The sequence below is a fragment of the Pteronotus mesoamericanus genome, unplaced genomic scaffold, assembly GCF_021234165.1.
Source record: "Pteronotus mesoamericanus isolate MK-2021 breed Mesoamerican mustached bat unplaced genomic scaffold, CSHL_Meso_final contig_438, whole genome shotgun sequence".
Classification (NCBI taxonomy): domain Eukaryota; kingdom Metazoa; phylum Chordata; class Mammalia; order Chiroptera; family Mormoopidae; genus Pteronotus; species Pteronotus mesoamericanus.
The window spans coordinates 1,683,932-1,709,039 of NW_026555165.1; the positions used below are offsets into that span (position 1 = coordinate 1,683,932).

Genomic DNA, 25,108 nt, shown 5'->3' on the forward strand with positions numbered 1-25,108 from the left:
AAATAGACCTCCATAGTTTTCTTACAGGAAGATCACTTTGGTAGAATAATTCAAGCAAGAAACTCATGAGCTCTGAAAATGACAAGATTCGACCTTTAACCCTGTCCCTGCAAACCACTCTTGATGTGAAGCCAGACACACCCTGGGCTTCATTTCACATTGGCTATAAAAACAGGTTAAGGGTAGAAACACAGAATATTTAGTACGCAAATTCCTGGAAGAAAATAAACCAAAATGTCAACAGTCACTTGCCTTGAGGCGAGGTTTGTCTTTGGCTGCCTTCTACATGTTCTTCAATGAGCATGTATTAAATTTATTGTTTTGTTTGTTATTTTTCAAGTCAGGAAATAAAAGGTATTAAGAAAAAGTCATCTCTCTGTGGCAGAGCCAAAGGTAGAGATACGCACACCTACTGAGCCACTTAAGTAGCTGCCTGGAAAGGGAAATCACTGACTTCTTCCTGGTCTGCTTCTACTCTGATTTGTTCAAACCAATTCGTATACTAAGTTTTAAAAAACGAAATAAATCTGTTTAACAAAAAACCTTCTCCACTGAAAAGTCGGTTACATGGAAAACTACCATGAATTTCAGAATCTCATTTTAGCTAACACAGCTTAAAGGCAGGCACACTTGGGAGAACGCACTAAAACAAAGACCTGCCTAATGCATACAGTGACAGAAGCCAGAGGAAAGACATGGAAACCACAAGTTACATTACAGGGCCGGGGCAGGGAGTACTTAATATTTTTTTGTTATGGTTTATTGTCATCAAACCAAATGAGATTTTACAATACCCAGAACTGAGAGAGTTGTGATGTTCTGCTCTATAAATAGCAAGTTGGTGCTATCATAATGAGAAACGTTTAATGTGCAATTTTATATATTCTATTGTGGTACTAAAAAGACATTTATCTTCTAGACATAATTCATCACATGGCTGTACTCACGTGGGTGATGCTTTCTGATCCACTCTAAGCAATCATAAGCCACCTTTTTAGGCTTTTTTGGTAACACATAGTATTTTAGATTGTGTCTGTTAAAGCTCATGGTAAACCTAGAAGAAGTCCCAAACATAAGATTTTGTTAGGAGAAAACACAATTTTAGCAACCCTCAAAAATTAAATGCTAACATTCTACAGTGCAAACCTATTTATCAGGTTGCGTTACACTGAATATTGCTGCCAGCAGCTTACACAAGACCAGCCCCTTTTCTTTCCCTCAAACAAGTTTCTCAGAAGATGCTTACGCTTCCAGCCAACTAGCCATGTGTTCCATTTGTTCTCTGCACCTTCATTCTCGCTTTCCCTGGTACCATTCTACCAAAGCTGCTTTATCAAAGTTTTTAAAAGTAAAGAAAGCTGAGAGAATTGTCACGGGATCCTTGGCCCGGTAGGGACCCTCCACTGCTCCAGGCTCCACCATCTCTGCAGAAAGGAATTAAATTTAGAGCACCAGACCTCCCAGTGCCTGGGGCTGATGGTGAGGCTGCTGCTCTAACAGGGCACGGAAGAAACAGGGGAATACAAACCACTGGCTTTTCGTCTTTGAATCTAAATCCAAGCTAGAAGGGTCCAGGTTTGGTAGCCATTGGTATGATACACGTGTTTGGCTTTAGTGGGGGCGGGCACGTTGCTGAAGGGACTCCTGCCCAGGTAGGAGGGCCACAGAGGAGGCAGCAGTAACCTTCCACCCGTGTCTGGTCTTTGCGCTGGTCCGTTTTCAGACCTTATCGTCTCTGACCTCTCTGTCCCGCCACATGGTTGGCTATCCTTACTGAAAACCTATTAGCTCTCACGATTTTACATTCCCTTTACCTCTGATTTCTTCCTTTCCTCTTCTCCTTTCTTTAAACAGTGCCCCGTACCATTTCCATGAGTCCCAACTTTTGCCTCCAGCTTAGTCCTGATGGGTGCACAAATGACTACACTAAAAACCACTGCACGGCACACTTCAAATAACTGAATTGTACGGTATGTGATTTATAGCTCAAAAAAACTGATATGTTAAAACACTGGACATAAAAATCTGAAAAAATTTTGATTTGTGATTTGTGACATAATTGAGGAAAACTTAGAAATGTTTACTACTTTAGCCAGGCAAATTACTTTTAGTAAAAATAAAAAAAGAGTGACATATTAGGGCATCAAGTTGTAGCTCTCAGGTCCAATTAACACCAAAACAAGTATCCCTGCAGCAAATGGACTGCTAAACTGCAGCAGATGGGCCACTAACTAAAAGCAGCATTCCTACAATTTGTTAAAATGAAAAAGATAAGTCTCTTGGAGTCGATTACATAGAACTAATCTTACTTGGCCCGCTGGAAAGTGGTATGTTTAAAATTACCATATATTCTAGAGACAGTTGTCATCAACTGATAAATGGATACGTAAAATGTGAACGTCTCTACATTAGGGGATAGTCGCACAACTGTGAAAATACAAAAAACCCCACTAAATTCTAACTTTTACATGGGTGAATTTTACGGTTTGTCAATTATATCTTAAGACTTTGTTTTTTAAAGGAAATGTTGGATTCCATTGTATTTTGCTAAGGGAGTACTGATGTTGCTATAAAAATCTAAAATATTATCAGGTCCAGGGTGTCAAACTTATGTCATTTCGAGTGATGTGTTAGGAAATGGAATCAATTTGTGCTCAGCTCTGGTTGCTTTTGGAACTGAAATACTGTCATGAGGATATGTACTAGTTTATGTGAACTGAAAAACTGTCAAAATTTTCTCTTTTGTACATAAAAATAGGTCTAATTTGGCTGATTGGTGTGGCAATGAAACCTGGACTTGCCAATTAGGTAATATGGTAGTCAAATCCCATTGTCTGAAGGTGCTAATCAGCAGCCACAAAGTTTTAACAAAACTATAATTTAAAAGAATATCACAATAAAAAATGTCAAAAATATATTAGGAGAGGTGTACTTAAACTTAAAGTATTTTGATTTTCCCAACTCTTCCAAATATATTGGATACAAGGTTCCAATTTCTGTGAAAGACTAACAAGAATATTCAATAGTCATTGGTTAAATCTTGGTAAGGTATTTTTTTAAGAGTACATTTCCCAGAAAAAGTGAGTAACTAATGATCTGACTTATTTTGCCAGTAAGATGGTTTATAATTCCTCGCTTTCAACAAAATTTGGAGGACCTAATTGAGTTTTCAGCTGAAATATCATTAAAAATAATTTTTCAGGACAGATCATTATATAATTTTGGCATATACGTCAGAAGGAATTCAAATAATTGAGTGTTATTACTACAATAAAATGCTTTTCATTCCCATTTACACATTTATGTGAGCAATGTTTCTCAATGCTTACATCTATAAAAGAAATTTGAGCTGACTGAATTCATTCATAGACATATAAACTGTTTGGAAAAAAAAGTCTTATCTCCATTAAGTTACATAGCCCCAATCAAAATTTATGCTTAAGAATTATTTTGAAAATATATCTGAATTTGCGGCCACTGCCACGCCACCATTGCTCTCTGACCAATGCAGTCTCTAGCTAGCCGAGCTCCAGTGGAAGGAGGCGGGCTGAGGTGGTAGGAAGGGGGTAAGGAAACAAGTCTCTATACTAGGCTCCTACAAGGCGGACTGCCTGCAAATTGACGGTGGTAAAACGCCATGGGAGCTACTGGCTACCAGAGCCACTCTCAAGAGTGCACCCTCCATTGGAAGGGTGAAGAAACCTTATTGTTACAGGCCTGATATTGTTACAGGCACTTCATGAAATTAGACCTTATCAGAAGTCCACTGAACTTCTGATTTGCAAACTTTCCTTCTAGCGTTTGGTGCAAGAAATTGCTCAGGACTTCGAAACAGATCTGTGCTTCCCGAGTGAAACTACTGGTGCTTTGCAGGAGGCAAGCGAGGCCTACCAGGGTGGCATTTTGAAGACACCAACCTATCTACACCAAATGTCTAACAATTATGCCAAAGACATCCAGCTAGCACACTGTGTGCATAGAGAACATACTTAAGAATCCACTGTGATGGAAAACATTTCATTCAAAAGAAGAATTTCTCTTCTGCCTGTTATTGGTATTTCTGAACATTAGATATTTTATTCCATGGGGTCAAAAAGTACCTAAGCATATGACTGCAAGTGTAAAAATAGGGGACAGAAATCAGGTATTGACAGCTTTTCCATTTTCATTTGTGTGTGATTTTTTTTTAATATAAGTGCAGGAACATAGAGCATTAATGCAAATCAAACTGTTTCCGTGAACAAGGTTCAGCAGCTCAACTTCATAACAATTACAAATAAACCTGTTAAATTTTTCTGGACAATGCAAGCATTTGGATTTTTAAAAAAAGAAATAAATTTCATACTGATGGCAACTAAATGGTGTTTATAGCATTTTTACCATGCAGTAGATCCCATCCATTCAGTATACTTTTCTGAGTTGTCCTACATGCAAGTATGTTTTTAATGTCTTTCTTTTTTTAAGATTTTATTTATTTTTAGAGCAAGGGGAAGGGAGGAAGAAAGAGAAACACTGATGTGTGAGAAATAGATTGACTGGTTGCCTCTCACACACCCCCAACTGGGGACCTAGCCTGCAACCCTGGCATGTGCCCTGACTGGGAATTGAACTGGCGACCTTTTGGTTTGCAAGCCAGCACTCAATCCCCTGAGCAATACCAGCCAGTGCTTATTATTGTTATATTAACTGTCTGTGTGTGTCTCATTTTCTCAGTTCATATTTTAAGATGATAAGAAAAAGGAATAAAGTCTACTTTATTATCCACCTTGTATTCCCAAAAGGAAAAATACTATCATAGCCCAGCATCAGGGGAGGAGCAGGGACACGGCTCCAATCCCACGGACACCTGCCTCCCCCAGGCTCACGGCACATCCGCACCTGGACACATTCAACCCGAACAAGGGGTTGCTGGCAGAAGAGAAGATCAGGAAAAAAATGTACCAGAAAGTGTTTGTTAAAACCTTTTACTTCCACTGAGGGATTTAAACCCTCCCAAATATAGAAGTGCCAAATATATTAAAGAGTCAACAGACTTGCCCAAATTTTCACATTTTACCCACATTTACCCAAATTCCTCCATATGCTTCATTTATTCATTCTTACCTAGTGCCAAGTATGCACAGGGCACCACATGCTAGACTCAGGAAATGTATAATCTATTGCTTGTGTAAGCAGATCTCCTCCCCACTACTAGGAAAAGGTGTTAAAGGTGTCTGCCTCTAAATGTGTATGTGCAACATTTACTCAAACAAAAACGACAAATTCTGTACTTACAAAAAGGTATTCAAAAGGTAAATTGAGCAAATATAATTTCTTTTAACGACGGGCATTTGGCAAATTATCTTACTAATCTAAAAGGGCAGAAGATTGCTTCTGGCATAAATTATGGAAAAAAGCTGAAAACATTGCCTATTAAAAAAAGAAAAGCTTTCATAGATCAATGTAGTAATTGTAGAAGCAAATTCTAGCATGTATGTTATTCAGTAAAACCTAAAGTATGACAACTTAAATATAATGTAATGTTTATCAATTCTGGAGGCAAAATATACCCCGCCCCTAATTTTATACAAATACCCCTCTATGAGGAAGACTAAATTAAAACATTCCATTTAAATTTTGTGGTTACACACACACAATTTTGAGCAATCAAAAACTCTTGCACACAAGAGTGCCATTTTAACCTGCGAAGGCCTTTGTAGCTACTGTGCTCTCAGGACCCCCGTATCCTCCTCCGTGTAGCACTTCCAGTTCTTCTGATAACCCGCTGAGAGATGCTGTTGCTGTTTTTACTGATTACAGTGTTTGCAGCGCCAGCTTATTCTCTTTATTCCCACATGAACAAAAGATGTGCCTTTAAAAATCACCCCAATAAATTAGTCACTATTCATTCAGGCATTCCTCAAACTCAAAGCTCCGTTTTTTAACAGATTGGAGGGAAAAAATATTGGAACCTTTGTATGCAACAGCTGTTAAGTAAATATTTGCTGAGTGAATGAACCCACTGGAGAATATACCTGTGTCTACAAACTCATGCAGAGGTACAAAATGATCTAGTACAACCTATATATGTGGAGTATTTTTCTACTGTAGTCTTTATTATTGCATAATTCTGGATTTGGTGCCAACAAGAAGCCCTTGGCTGTTGAGATGGAAACAAAGTAAAAAAGCTGTTATACATAGTTTCTGGACTTTTTTCAACATTCTGGATGTTACCAGGATGTCAGGGGAAAAGGACAAAGCAGGGCCATCATGGGTTCAGGTCATGATATATATACTCTAGGGTGGATGGGAGCCATAATTAGATAAACAAAAGCGAACTTATTCCTCGGGCGATCCTAGGCCTAACAGGGACAGCAGGTACTTTATCCCTACTTACAAAGTAGGTACCAGGAGAAAGTTTTCATTTCAGTAAGGGAAGAAAAGCCCTAGGGCCATGGTTTCTAAATTTTGCTGCATACTGGAATCACTCGGGGGAGTTTAAAAACATACTGACTCCCAGCCCCAAAATTTTGACTTAACTGGCATCAGGCACAACCTGGGCATTGGGATGTTTAAAGCTTCTAGGTTATAATGCATAGCCATCTGAGAACCACTGCCCTAGGGCTTTAAATTCATGACCTTCAACAACTTACACCTGAGGTCTGAGAATCTTCAGCTGAGTGAGGATGTCCTTCTGTACCCTGGGGTTAGCAGTGGCAGTAAGAGCCATCACCGGAACGGAGGGAAACTTCTGGCGAAGCATATTCATTCTTTTGTAATCTTGACGAAAATCATGTCCCCACTGGATGAGAAAAAAACACTGCTTTTCAGACTATCTGAATCATCCCTATATAGAAAGCAAACACTGCTCACTATATTCTGAACCACCTATTCTTCAGTGAAATAGAATAATTCACCCAATATTCTTTCCCCTTCAGTTCTGAAAATGTATATACAATTGGTAGTATATATTTATCGCTATTTCAAGACATAAAAAAACAGTATTTACCTGACTGACACAATGTGCTTCATCGATAACAAACCGTGCCAAGAGCTTCCTCTCATACAGATTCTCCAGAGTAGAAATTAGTCTGTTACTTGCACAGATCTAGATCAGAAATGGATTAAACATTTAAAAACATTTAAACCCATCACCTCAAAGATTTTGTTGTTTTTAAGTTCCACTACAACTTAAGCTGCATTAGTCTACGGCCATACCACCCTGAACGCACCCGATCTCGTCTGATCTCGGAAGCTAAGCAGGGTCGGGCCTGGTTAGTACTTGGATGGGAGATAATTTAAGCTGCATTAAAACCTTCAGAGAATATTAGTTCTTATTCCAACCTATGACAAGAATTAGCAGAAGTAATAGAAAATAGCAGAGACATTCTAGAATGTTGAGCAAACAGTTTTGTATCAGGTCAGTCAGTGGTTCTTAAACTTTTTTTCTGGATTACAATATACCTGAGGGCCATGTTTACACTGGGGACAGTGTTACAGATATTTTATTTGCAGGCATGTTACTTGGAAGGGGTGATACACACACACACACACACACACATATTTATAAATATGTGTATATACATATATTGCATGTATGTATATATTTTGTGGCTCTGATTATGGCAGGGCCTAGAAAAAATGACATCCTATTATCAATGACCACATCTGGTACTCACATCTTGAAAGACATATCAAAAGGATACGAAAGCCAGTTTGATGGAGGTCTTTCACTGGCCAAATCCAGAACAATCAGAACATTAAGTTACATAACAAATATCGATTATAGCCCACTATATAAATTAAACATCCACACTTTCGTAGTAATATAAATAAATACACAGGTAAAAGGGAAAGCTCTTCATTATAGTAAAATGCCAACTAAATTAAAAAGGTCCTTTGGCACTCATTACAATAATTAATGGGGAATCATCAATGGATGATATAACTGTTAGGTAAAAGTCTGATGAGTAACAGGATATTTACAGTCTCAGAGTATCCCACAAACTACTGATTATTACAAAGGCTAACCATTTCCAAAAAACTTGTATTACAAAAAAAGAGAAAAAACTGATTTTACAGTGAAGAAATCCAGCAGACACCACCTAATAGAATGAGCTGACATCAATGCCTCCTGATAAGACTGCACTGAGAAATTACTACCACTTCTGACGTTTCTGCTAAGATGAATAACTTGGATCACAAGGAAACGTAAGATTAACTTAAACTGAGGCACAGTCCTCAAAATAACTGGCCTTCGCTCTTCAAGACTGTCAAAATCATGAAAGACAAAGAGATAAATTGTTTAAAGAGACACGACAACTAAATGCAATGCATAATCTAGGATTTTCTTCTGTTATAAAGGACATTATTAGAACAACTAGTGAAATTGAAGTAAGGTTTATAGACTAAGTAACAGTGCTGTATCAATGAACACTTTCTGATTTTGATAATTCTACTGAGGTTGTATAATAGAATTCGTTTTTAGGCAATGTATGATGAAGTATTCGTGGTTAAAAAGATATGTCTGAAACTTTCAAATGTTTAAAGGAAAAAATACAGAGAAAGAATGATAAAGCAATTACAGTAAAATGTTACCATTTGGGGTTTCTGGATAAAAGTCATACAGGAATTTCTGCATTATACTGTATGGCACAAATACATCAAAACTTAAAAATGTATGTATTCTAGTGAGCTTTTAGGAGGTAACAGAAAAAATATAGTGGTTTCCACCCTCAGATCCTGGCAGTGAGCTCCGGGAGCCTGCGGGGCTTCCTACGTGCTAGGGCACCTGCAGCCTCTCCGACTCCGCTGAGGAGACACTGGCGGGCTCCCGCAGGGCGCTGGTCCCCGGAAAGACCGGGCCGTGGTGAGGGGCCGGCAACCTTCATCCCCGCCCCCACCCCCACCCCCCAACAGGGGAGAGGGGCTGGAAACGGAGTCAGTAACTGACCGTGCCTGCGTGAGGAAGCCTCCATAAAATCCTGAAAGCATGGGGCTCCTGGTTTCCAGGCTGACAAACACGTCCACACCAGGAAGGGGACACCCCCAGCTCCCCGGGGACAGAAGCTCCTGTGCCCAGGACCCTCCCAGACCTCACACTACACACCTCTTCACCAGGCTGTTCATCTGTATCCTTTTATCACGTCCTTGAATAAACTGGTACACTTAAGTGTTGTTCTGAGTTCTATGGGACTCTATAGAAAGTTAATCAAACCTGAGAAGGGAGTCATAGGAACTTCTGATTTGTAGTCAAACTGGGCAGAAGTTACGGGTGACCTGGAGACCTACTACTTGTGACTGGCATCTAGAGTGGGGTGGGAACCACCCTGTGGGACCAAGCCCTTAGCCTGTGGGGTCTGACACCATCTCCGCACTGGCAGTGTCAGAACTGAGGCAAAGTTAGGACACCCGGCTGGTGTCCTAAGAATTGCTCGGCGGAAGGAAAAAACCTCCATACATTTGGTGACCAGAATGAAGAATTCTATGTGAGTAGGAAAGGAGAGAAACACAGGAGAGTAATACTGGATTTTTCCCTACTCAGGGGGGAGAACTGAACTATTTTCTAACACAGATTTAATAACATATTTTAAAATAATGGTATCATACAAACCTTCTCTGGAGTAACATAAAGAAGTTTTATAATTGGGTCTTTTTTTGATAATTGGAGGTAAATGCTTGTAGCTTCTGAGTCAGTCTTATCACCTGTCAGATATGTAGCTGGAATCTAAGTATAAAAGTAACAATTAAAATTTTACACATTAATTGGGATTAAGCTTATATTTTACCCTTAGTTTTTCTAAGTGTCTTACAAGTTACATGTCAAATCTGTCAAAGCAAAAGAGATACAGTCCTACTGTATAGCTACATTCTTTTTTAGGTTAACATATCTTCAGGGTTTGCATGCGAGACACCGATGACAGGGCCGTCACATCACGTGTGGTTGAACAATGGCTACCATCACTGCACTAAGACATTCTTTGCAACAAAAATCAAATAGTGGTCTTATTGAACAGTAGTGGCTCACAGCCCTGAGACCGGTTCTGTTTGACCACAATAGGCAGGATTTAGTGGGATGCAGTCATCTCCTTTCTTAACCTCAGCCAGGAGGGAAAAGGACCCATGTGTTCATGTGCATGTGTGTGCACTTTAAGACACTAAGGGAGTAAGATAAGAACGATTATGCTGATCTGGCAGTAATTAAAAAAAAAATCCTTTTGTATTAGTAAAAAAAAAGAAGTCTGTATCAGCAAAATACATTCTTCTAGAATAAAATCGGATTGAACTACAGATGGTTATCTGTATCAGAATTTTCAGACGTGTGCTTAATGTACAACTGAATGTAACTGCTGTACTTTATTCTTATAATTCATGAAGTATTAAATCAAAAAGTTAGCCCAGAGTACCAAGATACAATTATTTTTAAGTTACGTTTTTATTAGTATTTTTATTGTCATTGGTAACCGTGTTTTGTTCTTCACTTACATCTAATGAAGTCAGCTTTTGGACTTGGTCGACTATAAGTGACCGCAAGGGGGAAATGACAATAGTGACTCCCGGGGAAACACAGGCGGGGAGCTGGTAACACAGACTCTTACCGCCTCCTAAAAGAGGAATGACAAAAGAGCGTCTGTCAGGTTCTAGTTTGAGAGCATGAAGGCAAAAGTTACAAAGTAAACCACATATAATATTTAAGATAATTAATTAACAGGACACCAAGTGATATTCCTCACAGTGACAACAACTTGCTATATTCGAATGAGCCAAAACACTTAGGCAATTAACACGTGTATGGATTACCTTTTAGGACAACTCATGTAGGTATTATGACAGCAGAAGCAAGAATCAGGGCAGGAAAATTAAATGCAACAGAACTGCTTTAAAAGTCTACTTGGGAAACCCAAATGCAGTGCAAGGGGCACTCTAGTTATGATACTAGGATTAAAATAATTATTTTATATACTATCTAATTTTTAAAGAGTTAAAATGTGATAAAACATAGAACACTAAAACCCAAAGTTACTATGGTTTAATATTTCTTTGATGACCCAGAGGGCACTTCTAGAATCTCAGTGCTGCTAAACTATTAGCATGAGCATTAGAGCTTTTGTTCCCCATACCCTTGTTAATAAGGAAATATTCCCAATCTTCCTTTGAAGTAAAAGGAGGGTAGAACTACATCTGTGTACACTAACAGAAGATGGAGAGAAAGAAATTTAGAGACAAAAGGGTGGGTGGACTCTCTCTCCATGTAACTCTAATTCAAAATGGCAAGACAATTAATACATGCTTATTGGTAACTAAAATGATTAATCCCTAATATTCAAATTCATCAGTCTAGTAATGGTGGAAACTTGTGCCAGGCAGTTTCTAGGACTTTTGATTTTTTTTTTAAACAACACATGCCATCTTTGCCACACATGTAGTAAGTAAATTTCACTGGGGAGGGTGCGTGTGTGCGCACGCGCACGTGTGTATGTCAAGAGATTAAAACTGTGTGGAAGGACATTTACAAACATGCCCTCAGAACCCTAAAGGACCATGGAAAGACCATTGGACTAGCCAGGCTCATTCTTGCTTTAGTTTTGGAGTACCACCTTGGAGTCAACACAGAATAAACAAGGTAATGAAATATGAAATGATTATTAAACCAACATCCCCTAAATTTTAAAATCAATTTGAAAAAATTCAGATGCCCACACATCACTCTTTAACAGTGATGGCAATAACTAATTGCTTAAGGTCACAACAAGGAGAGTAAGGGACAGAGGAAGACCTCATGTGTAGGGACTGAAACTCCAAACTCCCCATGCTTCTTATCCTAAATGCTTATTTACTATTCTGACGTGGATGGCTATAAATCATTAAACAGCTGTTATAAACGTTTACAGCACAATGAAGAGTCCTGGATCTCTTCAAAACAGGCCAAGAAAGACAGACACTAAATGTTTTGCATTAACGCTCATGACACTCTGTGTCGCGGGTACTTTATTACCGTCCCCACTGCACACACAGGGTTCAGACAGTGAAGCGCCTCACTCCAGGCCACACTGCTAACCAATGGCAAGGCTGTGCTTTCAGCCCAGGCCATCCCCCCAGAGCTGACGATTTTAACCTCCATGCAACACTAGACTGTACCAAGTAAACTGCTAGGCATGGTCGTGTCTCTATTCCAGTCCTACATTTTTACTCACGTTCCAGACTAATTTAGACTAGGAAAAAAAAGAAAAATTCCCAAAGAGAAATTCTAGATCAGTTCAACACAATGAGCTTTGAGTTGGAAATCTTTAAAGGCTGTAAATGTTATCATGTCAGCAACGAGAATAGAGGCTATGAGGTAATATACTTTCTTCCTATGGCACGAGGGCTTAGAGGCCCATAAATGATAGAAATACTGTGTCGGCATTCTTTTTGTTTCTATTAAAGGGCTCTCATTTCACATCTGCCATGGATTCCTGCCAATTCACATCTAAAAATACATACCAGTGGGCATTAAGATAAAACAATCTTCACCAAGCAGTGTAGCATTGATCGCCTCTAGCTGATTAGTTCTAAAATTATGCAGGCCAAATTTTTTATGAAAAATCTTCATCATTTCTTTTGTGTGAGGAAAATTAAGACTTCGGAAATGCTCATGTTTCAGATTTCTGGACACTAAATTTTGCTCCGACTGATCTGAGAAAATAACCAATGGTAAGAAAAAAATCAATGCATTAATGTCACAAGTCAGTTTCAGCATTTACCCTTTGCCCTGCATGATCATTGGCATACCTTTCCCCGCAGCAAATTCCTTCTTTAATTACTGAATTTCCTCCCATACAAGTGTCAAGGCCACCAGAGACTTCCTAAAGGCCAAATTTAAGTCTTTCCTGGATTTTTCCAGAGCGCTACCACTAGCCTTTTTTTTTTTAAGATTTTTTTTTTTCTTTTAAGAGAGTGGGGAAGGTTTGGAGAAAGAGGGAGAGAAACATCGATCAGTTGCCTCTTGTATGTGCCACAACCTGGAACGGAACCCACAGCTCAGGCACATGCCCTGACTGGGAATTGAGCCAGCAAGCTTTCTCTTTGCAGAACAACACCCAACCACCTGAGCTACTGCTCTTTATCACCTCCTTCCTCTTCTCTCTTGACTGACCTTGAAGACAACTGTGCGTTTAAATTCCCCTTCTTGGTTCCACTTCCTCCACCTGCCCCTTAAATGTGGTAGTTGTTCAGACACTTGGGCTGGGTTCTTTAGACACTCTGTGGAATTCTCCTAGTCCTATGATCTTAAGTATCACCTATGTGCACAGAAGGCCTAGATATCTTTCTCAAGATCTGACCGGTCTGTTCCTAAACTGCAGCCCTCTATGCACCTCCAGTTGTTTGCAAGACACTTCTACCTGAATGACTTCTCAACGCTGTAAGCTCAACAAGTCTTGACATAGCCCTCCTCTGCTCTTCCCCAAGTCTGCCTATCTCCTGATTTCCCTATTTCTGTTAATAGGGAACAAGAGGAGCTCACGCCAGCTTTGGCAGTCACTCCAACCCCGACACTCAACTGCCTCACAGATAATTGCGAACGTCAAGTATGACACATTCTAACATGATATAAAAATAAATCCATTAATGGTTGTTTTAAAGGTCAACAGTGTAACTATAAGAACAACCTCTGTGGTATTAAGTCATTAATAGCAAAAATAGAGAGGGTTGTGGTTTATAGAACTTTGCACATCTAAACTTGTTTCAGTTAAAAAACACTTTGTGATAATTTTATAGGGTTGATGTAAGGTTTTAAAATTATTTTTGACTTTTCTCTGCACCCTCTACAGAGGCTAATTTCACTCCTCCAAAAACTTCCATCGCTAAACTGTGAGCTAAAAGAGGGCAGAAAGTATTTATTATTTGTCTATTACTAGAACCTAGAGCAGAAGATGCACATAGTAGGCAACAATAACTATTTGTTGAATGAATTTAAAGGATTCTAGGCCAAAAGACACTATTTGATTGATTTAAGAAATTTGACTTCGCATCTTTCTTAGGCTGCCCTATATTTTAATATTTGAAGACATAAAACATTTCTCTACTTGATAAATTGATCAGTTCTCATGAATCCAGGATTCTAAAAATATACACTTACATTTTTAACACATAAATTCAGCTTTGCTTTTGTCAATCCCCCAAATCATTAAAAAACTTGGTCTTCGTGAGCTTTATTGCTTCAGGGGCTAAAAAAAATGTTAATTAAAAGGCAAAGCACATTGTAGTGACTTTAGAGCTTTACTACAATAGGTTATAATTACACATTTTATGAAACTACAGCTGCTACAGACAAAAGAGCAACTTGCTTTTGAAATTGTGATTTGTAATTCATATTATCAGCAGAAATTTGCATAGGAACAATGTAGTTTTCAGTCAATGATGACTTGCTATGGTTTTTCTTATACAATTCCAATTCTGTACAGTTTTGTTTTCATGTAAAATATAAGCACTCGATTTACTTTAAACTTACCAGTGTAATTCTGAATTGACTCTGAGAAGTTTTTATTTTGAGCAGTAAACGCTGCTGGGAGAGCGTTTGTCTTGCCTGGAGAAATTCTTTCTGTTACTGATTTAACTGGTCGACCTTCTTTAATAGGTTGATAGGCAGCTGTGGAAGATTTGCTGGCTGCTAAGTTAAGCATTATATTTTCCCACTCATCATCATCATCTAAGTCCTCGATGTCAAAATTATCGATCTCATTGGAAGCCTGCATTTCTAAGTCATCTATTGAAGCAGTATGTTTATTCTGATCTTTCACAGCAGTGCTTGTAAGTACATTTCCCGGGAAATGAGAGCTTTCATTTCTTTTCTCTGTCCTTGGTGTTTCAGCCCAGTTGCTACTTACAAAGGACTTCTGTAAATGGGAAGTGAATAATGGTCTTTCAAAGAGATTCTTCTTGGTGGCTGAGAGCCCTGTCTTTCCTGGGGTAGTAGTCACTAAACAGTCCTCAGAACAAATGGAATTTGAGGAAATGGGCAGAAAATGTAACTTCTTATCAGAATTCCCTGTAGGGCAGGAACCACCCTTTGGAAGCGCATAAGGCAAGGAAACAGATGCCACGTGCTCCACGGGGTCACCGACTGCACCAGGCCTGCAGCTCCACACTGAGCCAAGGACAGCGGCCTCACTCCGGTTAAAATCAGCTTCAGCAAGGAGTTTTCTCCTGAAAACACAGAACATCGTGTTAAGTGTGCAGAGTCTACCACAGTAGGCCACACAAATATAGCTTTAGTCCTCATCCCAAATTGCGGCAAAACACGTCCTCTTTTTTCCAATTAAAAAAAATCTGGATACAAATACCTAAGGAACAGTTTGAAAAAGGAAATAAATAAACTTTAAGACATAGTAACAATATATCCTTTTCAGAGTGCCTAACACTTTTGCCCTGTATGTTTCTCATGCAGAGTGGTGGAAATGCAGTCAGATAAACTCCAGAAGGAGAAAAATCAAGATACCTTATGTCCCGCTGCTGGAGCAGGTCGTTCCCACAATCCAAAGCTTTCAGTTCATCGTCAGGAATGGTATCAACTAAGTTACAGATGTGGACCATCACTCGAACAAGCTGCTGCTGTAAACTTATCTCTCTATCTATAAAGTAATTATGGTGTTAGTATTTCTCCTTGAAAACAGAGAAGACTTAAGATTTTCAAAGTCATGCATGTGAAATCTGAAGTAGTCTAAAAACAAAATTATAAGCAACCTCATAGTGTCCTTATTAACTGCCTATGGAATAATTTGAAGTCAGATTGTCTCTATTCCATATCAACAAGAGTTTATAACTGTGTCATCATTTAACTTCATGGTGATTCTTAATATTTCTCTCAGGGTAGCCAAGGTCGTTGGAACATAAAAAAGTTTTATCAATTTAGTATGATTTTTTACTCACTTTAGGCGTAAATCTCACCATGGCAACACCAACTACCTCATAAAGGGCCACCCAGGAACTGCCCCCCAGCCACCACTGTTCTGGTCTGCCCAGCGCTCCCCTTCAGCGGTAACAGCACAGCACCCCGACTTTCTTCTCGGAGACCATCCCTCCCCACTCCCACAGTGGGCTCTTGGCGTCAGGCAGCTCAGTGAGAATGAGGTCGAGCTTCCTGGCTGGCTGGAAAGGAGGGCCTCTCTTTCCAACAAGCTGGGCAGACTCCTTGGAGGCCCTCTCTGCCCCCACAGAGGGAAGCACGGCTTGGAAATAAGACTAAGCAGAAAACAGAGATGACAGGAATGGAGGACTGAGATGGAGAGAAGAGACTAAACAGGCAGAGAAGGCAGTTGTGAGAGAGAGAAATGCATGATCACAATTTTTGGGTAGCTGAATCCATCCAGCCCACTCCTCATTTATTTGTTTAACCATGTATTTGAGAAATAAAATGTCAGAGGAGGAGAGGCTTGAGATGAAGGAAAGGACACAAGTGGGACAGGGAAGACAATAAGATGCCTACACCACCCCTAGGGCTAAGGCAGACAGGAGAAACAAGCAGTGCAGGTGGGCCGCAGAGGACACCGCATTCTCAGGAGACAATCAGAGAAATAAGGGGAAGAAAATGTTTGGAGAACAGAATGAGGCTATTGGGAAATAGAGGAGCCAGTGCAGTCAGTTGATGGGTCTAAAGCGCAGAAAGGAGAGGAAGAGAGAACAGGTTAGGGGCTGGACGGAGCCATGTGGGAGCAAGCGTCTGTGTGATAATGTGGGCCCTCACTGGTGACTGCTGGAAACAGGAACACGCAGTATGAGAAGGTGAAAGTGGGACTGCGGAACTCCTACTTTACTTCTGTTTTCTCTGCAAGGAGAATGGACATGGCATTGGAAAGAAGAGAACAAACAATGGTCTGAAGGAAATGAAAGCCAAGACAGGCTCAGAGAGAGATACAGCCATTGGAAAGGAGCTCAAGTCTCCTTGTCTAGACAGATTACACTCTGGAATACAAAGGAAACCTGCAAACAGATTTCGATGATATGTGAGGCCTCTAGTGAGTAATAAAGTTGATGGAAGAGTGAAGACAGGCAAACATTGTTCTAATTTTCAAAAAAATCGCAGAGTGAGTGCCAAAAGCTACAAGCTGGTGATCTTGATGTTAATTCAAGGCAAAATTCTAGAACATGTTATCAAATGGCTTCTTTGTGAGCACTAAGAAGCAGAGGAAACAATTATAAAGTTAGCAGGAGTTCATGAAAATAAGCCAGCCATCTTAATGCTCTATGTTCTTTGAAAGGATTACTAGACTAGCATAACAATAGCCACCATTTATTGAAGGCTTCCAGTGCACTAGGTACTTTACCTTGAATCTTGCCAACTACTCAGCAAATTAAATATTATTCTCCCTGTTTAATGGAAGGAACTCAGGTCCAGAGAGGCTTAACTAATTTGCCACAGCCACTCAGCCAGGGGTAGGAGGGGATAGATTTGTATCTCAGTTCTGCATCACTCCAGAGGCCATGTCCCATCACTTCCCTCTGCTGCCGTCTAATTCTATGACCACGTGTCATTACTTAACTCTCCTGCATCTGCTTCCTTACTTGTAAAATGGGGATAACAGAGTCTACCTTACAGGGCCATGGTGAGGATGAAACTGGTTAATATTGTAAGGCACTTAATAAACTAAAGGAAATTTGGAATAAACAGAAACAACACAGAGACCACCATGTGCGGGCGCACACAGGCATACCCCCCACCCCCTACATCACATACACAGCACCTATCAAACAAGAGTAGAACATATTACAGAAATATCCGGAGAAAAGAGAGCTCTGGGAAATTGATTTGATTAAAATAAAAAATTACATAGAAGGGTTAAAGATAAAAATTGAGGCAATTTCCCAGAAAGCAGAGAAGCAAGAAAAGGGAAACAGAAAGATAATTAATGGAACCCTAATATCCAAATAATAGACGTTCCAGGAAGAGTGAAAAAGAATAAAAGGAAATACCAGCAAAACTTCCAGAATAGGACACAAATTTCTAGACTGAAAGAGCCTCTGAGAAGAAGAAATTAAGATTGAAAAAGGAGACCATTGTTTTTCAGTCTTATAGTACTATTGGATTATTTATACTAGATATTTAATATAAAATATTTTAAGGAATTCAGAAACAAACCCAACAAATAGAAAAGTATTAAACTTTAAGATCCAGGGTCTATACAGGGAGAACTAGGAGGATGTCTAAAAACCTGCATCTATAAGCAGTTAAAAGACCTAATAATATGTAGCTTAAAAAAAAAACCACAAAAACAAAACAACAACAACAACTTCTGGAAGCTTTAAACTTATCTTACAAGAATTGAGTGATAGAAAGGCAAATTTTGGTTCAATACAAGACATAATTTTCTAAAACGTAGTGTTTTCAAAATAGAGAATGAATTACCTTGCAAGAAGATGAGTTTATGACTTTTTAAAATTTTTACTTATTTTTTACCCTCACCTGAGGATATGCTGATTGATTTTAGAGAAAGGGGAAGTAGGGAGAGAGGGGGCTCCAACCAACTGAGCCACCCCGACCATGGCTGAACATGAGTTTACAAGTCGTCTGAGGAATGAACAAGGATGACCCCATTAGGGCAAATGGAATTACAAATTTGCCATCTTATATCCACAGTCACAGGTAAAAATACAATCTTACTTGGTTTTCAAAAGTAAGTAGTTCAAATACAGGATAGGTCTGAAATACTTTTTGTACCGTCACAGTCTGTGCTGGTTTCTTGGGTAGACCGCCGAGCCGACATTTTCTCCGGCTTTGACGAGCCCTCGGGTGTGCTGAGACCGTCCGTCTCTCTCTCACAGGTGTCAAGCTCCTTTAACATACTACAAATTAAAAAAAATACAACCAATGTAAGTGCAGAGCACATCAAATGCATCATTTTTTTCTCTCATATTTCTCCACAATATATAACATAAAAGAGAAACATGTTTTTATATCTTCTCTATTCTAAAACCTCGTAGCTGGCCCTCAAAGTCTTTCATCTTCTAGATGAGGAGAACTTTCCAAATTTACCTTCAATGACGTCCTTTCAATAACCCCAGGCTCCAGCCGCAGACCCCCATACCTGTTCTTCTAGGCCCAGCCCAAGTGCTACTTTTCTGATTTCTCCAGCAGGTGGTTATCCACAATCTCTATCTTCTGAGGTTCCAAAGCATGTTATCCAGACTCCTCTTACACCAACATGTATAATGTGTGTATCTGTATATATAATTAACTTATATACATCATACAAAAATATATTAACATATGTAAACATGGTCAGTCTGACTGGATATAAAAAATACTTTAAAAGTAATAAAATTAGTACTAATTGTTAGAGAGAGGGTACTGTGGTAATCCAAAGAAAGACAACACTTTCCAGAACTTGAGAAGGCTTTGCAAAGGGGGTGGAACTGGAAGAAACCTTAGAGGATGGATATGAGAAGTGACAAACTATAAAGAGATAAAAAAAGACAATTCTAATCACTTGATATCCAAGAATCAACTGCACTTTTCTAAAACAGTATTCTGGAATGCAATCTTCTAACTAAATCAAATAGTGATGAATAAAACTACGCTTTATAAAATGGTAAGATATTGTAATTAAAGAAAGGGCCTTACATTTTTAGCAATGTTTCCCAATTTGTCCCATTGGGCTCATTGGAGCTTCGGGTTATTGAAAGGGCATAACTAGCAATAAAGCTGAAAGGGAATTTGGAGCCTGAAGATGGAGCATTTTAAAGGCCAGTGATAAAAACATGTCTGTACCTCTTCCCTGTTATATACTACCTGACCATCACACTTCTGAAATCAAGCCAGAAGTCACAACCAGCATTTTAAAACAAAAATAAAAGATAAAATTTAAGCGTAGTCTGCACATAAAGCACCATTTGTGAAAATTCTGTATGTTTTATAATGTGCACAAATATGTACACAAGGTTGCAATGGAAAATATACAGAGACTCTACCTCAGAAATAACCATTTTCCAAGGGCTGAAGACCTACGTAAAGTTAATTATAGTATGACAACTCAATATTAATATAGCCATTAATGGGATAACTATAAATAACTAAAACTATACAAAAATATGGGAAATGTTTTAAAAATAATACTCAGAGAAAAGAAAAATTAAAATTATAGTTACACGATTACAGCAATGCAAAAATTATACACATGTAAAGAAAAATCAAAACCAAATGTTTGTTTTGTTGGAATGTTGAGTAAGAATCCTGTTGAAGCGGTTATGGTGTCTTTGGGCAATACACTTTTTTAAAGTAAACAAAAAATCTGGGAAACAGCACTATGCTGGATCTTAGTCCATTCGCCATGAATTTTATCATCTTGGGCCATTCCCTGCTCCTATAGGGCTCAGCTGCTTCACCTGCTAAATGATGATGCTGACTTAAAATCCAGACTCTACATGAGATTTTTTACTTTGTGTAATTCTGTCTGAATTTCTATCGGAAGGGAGAAGAGGAGTGGGCAGCTGTTAACAGTTTTTTAGTTTTGTCATCAAATAGCAATCATGCTTCAACCTTTCCTGCCTCTTCAAACATCCCAAAACACCTGTTAAAACACAAACCGGGAGAAACTAAATTATGCGCACAAACACCTCCTTCCTGCCTTCCTTCCCTAATTAAGCTATAAATTATAGGGACCTACTTCTCATCAAAATATTGGTTAATAGCGTAGTATATGCTCCACCATTCCACGGGACTATGATTTAGGTTGGGGTGAGCACGGAGGCAACAGTGGCTGTTAGTATTTTAAGCTATTGATGAACTGTGTGGGCTATGTATTTTTCCAAAACACTACCAGTTAACCACAACTATGTCCCTAATTTGCTAAAATTCAGTGAATGTCACATACAATAGCCAGTTCTATCCTGCAGGGTTAAAAACATCACTTACCAAGTCAGTTTCCAAACAAGGAGTTAGCTTTGTGTCATTTCAGGTCCAGGAGTTTGGAAATATAGTAATTTTAGGAATATATTCCTCATGTTAAAACCAACTACATAAAATTGTTTGGAGGTCTCATGTAATTACAATTTTGATAGTACTCTAAAGCTGGAACTTTACAGCTTTAGAATACTACCAATTAAATAAAATGTACCAATAGGGACTTTTTGAAGCTTTCATCTGGATATAAAATAAGCTGTGCAGAGCATGAAATTATACAGAAATGACATTATATAACTAAATTATTTTAGTATTCCAGAAACAAACAATAATGATTATTAATTAATCAGCTATTTTACCTAAAGCATTTTAAAGAGGAAGAAGAGGCAGAAGTCGTTTCTGCTGGAGAAGGTGGAACAAAATCTATATCATAATCGTCTTCATCGAGTTCAACACATGGAGATTTCTCAACTGAATGTAATTCAGTTTCTTCCAAGTTTTTTTCCTTTTCACTATTATCTAAAGTAAACAATTGATAAGCATAGGTTACTTTAATAATTAATGAGACAGAAAGAACAAGGCATAAACACGGGAAAGTGAGTGCTTCAGGCAGGTCCTAACCAGTCCCACCACCACGTGAGCCCTCCTGGTGGCTTGATTCTTCATAACTGATTGAGTCGACTGGAGTAAATCCAACGGATGCTGCTGGACTGAGGGCGACGACGTGCTCCAGGATGTTCATGATTGTCTCCAGTAAAATTATGAAACCCATACTTAGCATGAGCACTTTTGTTTTTCTGTTTTTTACTCATATTTAAATAAGGGTGAAGTTCAACAAATGAGTCTGATAATTGTATACACACTGTTGTTTGCACAACTATTTTTACTTTATCAAAAAGTCTTTCTAATGATTTGAGTCTACCAAATTGTGTCTCTCTCCTGAATATAAGGAAAAACACAATCCCAAATTCTTGCTCTTTAGTTTACCTTTTATCAAATTTTCTCTTCAAACAGCAGCACATGTGAGTAGACTATATAGCTCTGCTTATTATGAATCAACTTTGTGGTCCTTTCTCACTCTACAGTAACCTTAATGGGATTCAGGTGTTTAAAAATTTTAGTCTCATATTTACAACTATTTCATAAGGTAGGTACTTACTTCCACATATGGCTAATCTTGGCTATTAAGTTCTGGGCAACTAATAACTATGAGACCTAAACAGAAAATAATTTGTAATGTTTTAATAGCATAATTAGATATTATACAGTGATATTAGGTGGCAGCAAGACATAAAGGAATTATAATAGAAATGCTTAGCTTTACTTCCCAGTTCTACCACTTACCAAGCCAGTAGATCATTAATAGGTCATTTTAACCTCTATGGACCTTATTTTCTTCATATATAAAAATCACAGCACTAGCCTTGGTGTTAATGTAAAAATTATATTAGCAGAATAAATTCTTTCAATTCATCAGTCTGTTCTGCCTCAAGCATGTGATCAACAGACTGTTCAATAAGCATCTCTAAAGATCTGAAAAACAAAAGCTCTATTGTATTCGCTACTGTTCCAGTGCCTAGCTTTGAATGAACAAATAGAATATATTGAAATAAAAATAAAATAATAATCTTTACCTCTTTCCTCTCCCAGATGAAGTTCTAAAAAGAGACTACCCTGAGTATCCTTATTTGTAAGCTCTTGAGAATTGGAGTCGTCATCAATACAAATCACACCGCTACTTGTCCATTTGGAGTCGGCCTTCTGTTCCTTAGTCAAACATACTTGCTTGCAATCAGGGGAGCATGGAGTCAAATCAGCCTTTACTACATTTCCTGTATGAAGCTGTGCTTTAGAAAAGTTTTTCTTAGACTTTTTTGATTTCTGAGCAGTGCTTATTCTTACGAAGTGGTTTCTGACTGGTGTAACAAAAGCTTTTGAATTTCCGGAAGTATCAAAGTCATCCATATCGTCCCAATCATTGATGGTAATAAAAGAGTCTGATGAAGAACTAAATTCTAATTTCTTGAAAGTAGCATCACGGGATTCCTTTATAATCGGTGTACTCTGGGTAGTATGTAAAACTGCCTGCGGAATCTGCACCAACTCTGGCAATAATGGTTTTGAACCCGTTCTCTTGGTTTGCTGTCCTGTGGCAGTATTTTTAAAGTCACGGATCCTTGTCTGCTGATTCGTGGTATACGGGGAAGTTTCAATGTAGGAAGAATCCTCAGTAACATTAACATCTTTATCACTTAACACAGGTGTTTTTGCCACTGACACACTAGTCACAGACACATCGTTGGCTGAAGAGACTTTCTTCTTAAAAGTGAAACCACTGGAAAAATTGAAAACCTGAATTAGATAAATTTCAAGAAACCTAGCAACTATAAAAAACTCTACATTTTTTACTAATTTATATAACTTACCTTCATTGTAGCACAAATTAGCAAAGACTATATTCACTTCTCTGATTTTAAAATTTACTTAAGTTCTACTTTGTATGCTCTGATCCTTCCTATTCAGGGGCTAATTATCCAGGCCATTCCCAAGACTTCATTTCTAAGGCTGGTAGTCCTTAATTACCAGTCCCTCCAGAGGGACGGCGTGGCATAAGAGAAAAAGAGAAGACACTCAAGTGTGGCTACTTGTTGTTATTCTGATAAAAATTTTATGGGGGGAAAAGTTAAGAACTGCTTGCTATACTAAGATCTGGAGGAAAGCAAGAGTCCCGGACACCTCTGGATTTAGTGAGAAGTCAATGGAGACTTTAAAGTCAAGCACCCAATTAAGAACCTGGTAAGAGTACAACAGGAATATAAATTATTATTAAATATCATTAGGAGTTTGGGGTATAACTTGGGGGAAAGAACAGAACCAGAGAGTTATATTTTCCTTATAAATTGTTTTTGGAAAAAATATAAAATTATATTAAAATATTAAAAATACCTATTTGCCCACATTTACAAAAAAACTCATTATTTATTCATTTAATGAATATTTACTGAGCAAGTGTTACGTGTCAAAAACTGCAAAAGTGCTGAACAGTCTATTACCTGGTGCTGCAAACATATGCTTTACCATTAATGTGCAAACTGGGAGAACCATTGACCTCAGCTTTATTTACTCATCTATACGATGAAAGGGTTGAAAGGACAGAAATCTCATCTGTATCACACTGCATGTTAGTGCCTGTATAACAACAAAACCACCAAAATACTTACGAAGATTTTGGTTTTGAAAGACTTAATTTATTGTTAAGTTTTCTGGCTGAATGACGTTCCAGTTGCTCCTGCAGATTATTTTGAGGAACAGTAGCCATGATTCTAAAAAGAGAGAAAAAATATCAGTAGAGTTATTACTTTGCATTAACCACAATATTTTTGGCGGGGGGGTTGGGGGAACAAGGGGGATGGAGAACTGTTCCAACTGCACCCAAAGTAATCAGGCTTTTTTGTGGTCAATAAATTGTTTTGACATATACAACTGGTAACATTTGAAATATATAAGCTTTAAATAACTGAAGGCTCACTTGAATACCAAAATGACCTGGTTTTTCTCCAATGCTAAAATGAGCACAAAAGACATTAGGGAAGGGATTATTAGGAAAGGGCTTGCAGAAAAATGGTACCTGGCCAGGGCTTGAAGAATAAATAGCAACTGGACAGGGAGTGCGGTGGGAGAAAATAGTCAAAGCATACTGAACTGAGAGAACAAATGAACAGCTGAATTCTCTGCCCAAGGGGGAAAAGAAGAAAGAGCACCACCAATGCGAGCAATGGTTTACCAGCAAGACAGCATGCTTCAAAATTATTTAGTTTTAGCCTGAAAGAATACATTTACCAACCATGTTTTCCCGTTGTAGAACAAACTGATATTGTTGAGCTATTGCCTGACATGATGTACAGCTTAAGGAGCACAGAAAGGTAGGACAGCCAAAATCTATGGATGGCAAAAAATTTTCATTTTAGCTAACAGTTACAACCCCTCTGCCTTCTATCTTTAACAGAGATCTACCTGTATAACAGATATCTTAGGAGGAAGGGTTAACAACATTAGATGATATTTATGAAAATAAGTTTTACATAAATAAAATTCCACTCACTATTAATTATTAAAATCACCTATGCTTATCAAATGTTTTACTTCAGATAATAGTGGAAAAGAAAAAAACTTGGAAGAAACTGAATTACACCCAATTGAGAAATATGAGGAAGCAGGAATGACTTCTGCCTTTTTTTCCCTCTTTAAAATATT

The 25,108-nt window shown here is 38.4% G+C and overlaps 1 protein-coding gene across 1 annotated transcript in view; it reads right to left on the reverse strand.

The window, feature by feature from the left end:
• Positions 1-24,173, reverse strand: part of BLM (BLM RecQ like helicase) — a 45,578-nt gene extending 21,405 nt beyond the window's left edge. The window contains exons 1-12 of the mRNA XM_054577617.1: positions 24,076-24,173; positions 22,489-23,189; positions 21,214-21,373; positions 18,674-18,798; positions 15,458-15,590; positions 14,471-15,165; positions 12,463-12,654; positions 10,465-10,583; positions 9,593-9,706; positions 6,989-7,087; positions 6,633-6,781; positions 948-1,054 (exon numbers count right to left, since the gene is read on the reverse strand). Of these exons, the coding sequence (XP_054433592.1) occupies positions 948-1,054; positions 6,633-6,781; positions 6,989-7,087; positions 9,593-9,706; positions 10,465-10,583; positions 12,463-12,654; positions 14,471-15,165; positions 15,458-15,590; positions 18,674-18,798; positions 21,214-21,373; positions 22,489-23,189; positions 24,076-24,173 (2,692 nt within the window). The remainder of the gene's footprint in view (positions 1-947; positions 1,055-6,632; positions 6,782-6,988; positions 7,088-9,592; positions 9,707-10,464; positions 10,584-12,462; positions 12,655-14,470; positions 15,166-15,457; positions 15,591-18,673; positions 18,799-21,213; positions 21,374-22,488; positions 23,190-24,075) is intronic.
• Positions 24,174-25,108: the final 935 nt, after the last annotated feature.